The sequence below is a fragment of the Perkinsus marinus genome (assembly GCF_000006405.1).
Source record: "Perkinsus marinus ATCC 50983 genomic scaffold scf_1104296959004, whole genome shotgun sequence".
Classification (NCBI taxonomy): domain Eukaryota; phylum Perkinsozoa; order Perkinsida; family Perkinsidae; genus Perkinsus; species Perkinsus marinus.
The window spans coordinates 1-1,363 of NW_003206562.1; the positions used below are offsets into that span (position 1 = coordinate 1).

General features: G+C 51.1%; 1 protein-coding gene across 1 annotated transcript; it reads left to right on the forward strand.

Annotated features, from left to right (window-relative positions):
- Positions 1-171: 171 nt before the first annotated feature.
- On the forward strand, positions 172-676 carry Pmar_PMAR025385 (Protein SED1 precursor, putative; the record flags this gene model as incomplete). The annotated part of the gene is made up of 1 exon (XM_002773319.1): positions 172-676. A coding segment is annotated over one exon (505 nt), but the record flags the coding sequence as incomplete, so codon positions are not given.
- Positions 677-1,363: the final 687 nt, after the last annotated feature.

Genomic DNA, 1,363 nt, shown 5'->3' on the forward strand with positions numbered 1-1,363 from the left:
TCCTGTGACTGGCGAAGTGACCATCAGCACGGCAGCTGGGGAGGCTCCCGGTAGAGACAAGGATGACTCTGATGCTACCACCCAGGTCGCTACGGAGGTTGCGACTGTCACGACTACGATCGGTGCTCCTGTTGAGCCTACTACTACTATAACGTCCTCTTTCCCGGTCAGTACAGCTGCTGTGACCGATGAGGTGGCTGTCACTACTGCACCTCCTGTGACTGGCGAAGTGCCCATCAGCACGGCAGCTGGGGAAGCTCCCGGTAGAGACAAGGATGACTCTGATGCTACCACCAAGGTCGCTACGGAGGCTGCAACTGTCACGACTACTATCGGGGCTCCTGTTGAGCCTACTACTATCACGTCCCCTTTCCTGGTCAGCACAGCTGCTGTGACTGATGAGACTGTTGATACTACTGCAGCCCCTGTGACTGGCGGGGTCACCATCACCACGGCAGCTGGGGAAGTTCCGGGAAGAGACAAGGATGATGCTGATGCTACCACCCCGATCGCTACTGAGACTGCGACAGTCGCTACTACGATCAGTGCTTCTGTTGAGCCTACTACTATTATGACGTCCCCTCAACCGGTCAGTACGCCCGCTGTGACCGATGAGATTGTTGCTACTACTGTGGACACGACCGATTCCGAGACTACTCTCAGTCCGATTGTGTAGCCGATCTAGGTTAATGAAGCTTTGTAATGCCCGGTGAGCGCATTTAATACAATCCGGGCCACTGCATGATGTCTTGATAATGAGTGTATAAGTGTTCATCTGTCCAAGTTGTGTTGGAGACGTTGCGTCGTAACATCACGAAGGCATCGACGTTATACCCCAATACAAAACCTATTGACAGTGCATCAGAGATATCTGAGTGGTTGCGAGATTGATGAGCGAGGGCGGGCAAGCCGCACCACAATGATCCTCTTACCAACTAGCATGAGCCCATGTTGGTTCTCCAGTGTCTGAATTCCGATTGTTGATATGCTGACAATTCTGTTGATAGTGAGTTCAAATGCAGAGGTTAGATAACCTAGAATCTCTGATGTATCCTTGACAGCTCAATGTGTTCTTATCAAGCTTCACATGTGTGACATCGACCAAAATCAGGGTAGGTGCAATCGGAGGGCAAGCTTGTTACTCGCGTAGCTGGATTATAGGGATAAATCCAACTGTGGTGCTGTGTAGATGGCCAGCCGCCCAGCCAATAAGGTTTATTCAGCTGAGTGATTATTTTGAGATTATGCCTTGACAGAAAATCGATTGGACAATGAGGAAGTCCCAGTCTGACCCGATGAGGAGTCATGAACTGTGCGCTACAGCCACGCAGAGTTGATTGGCCTTGGTCTTAGGAGCCATGAT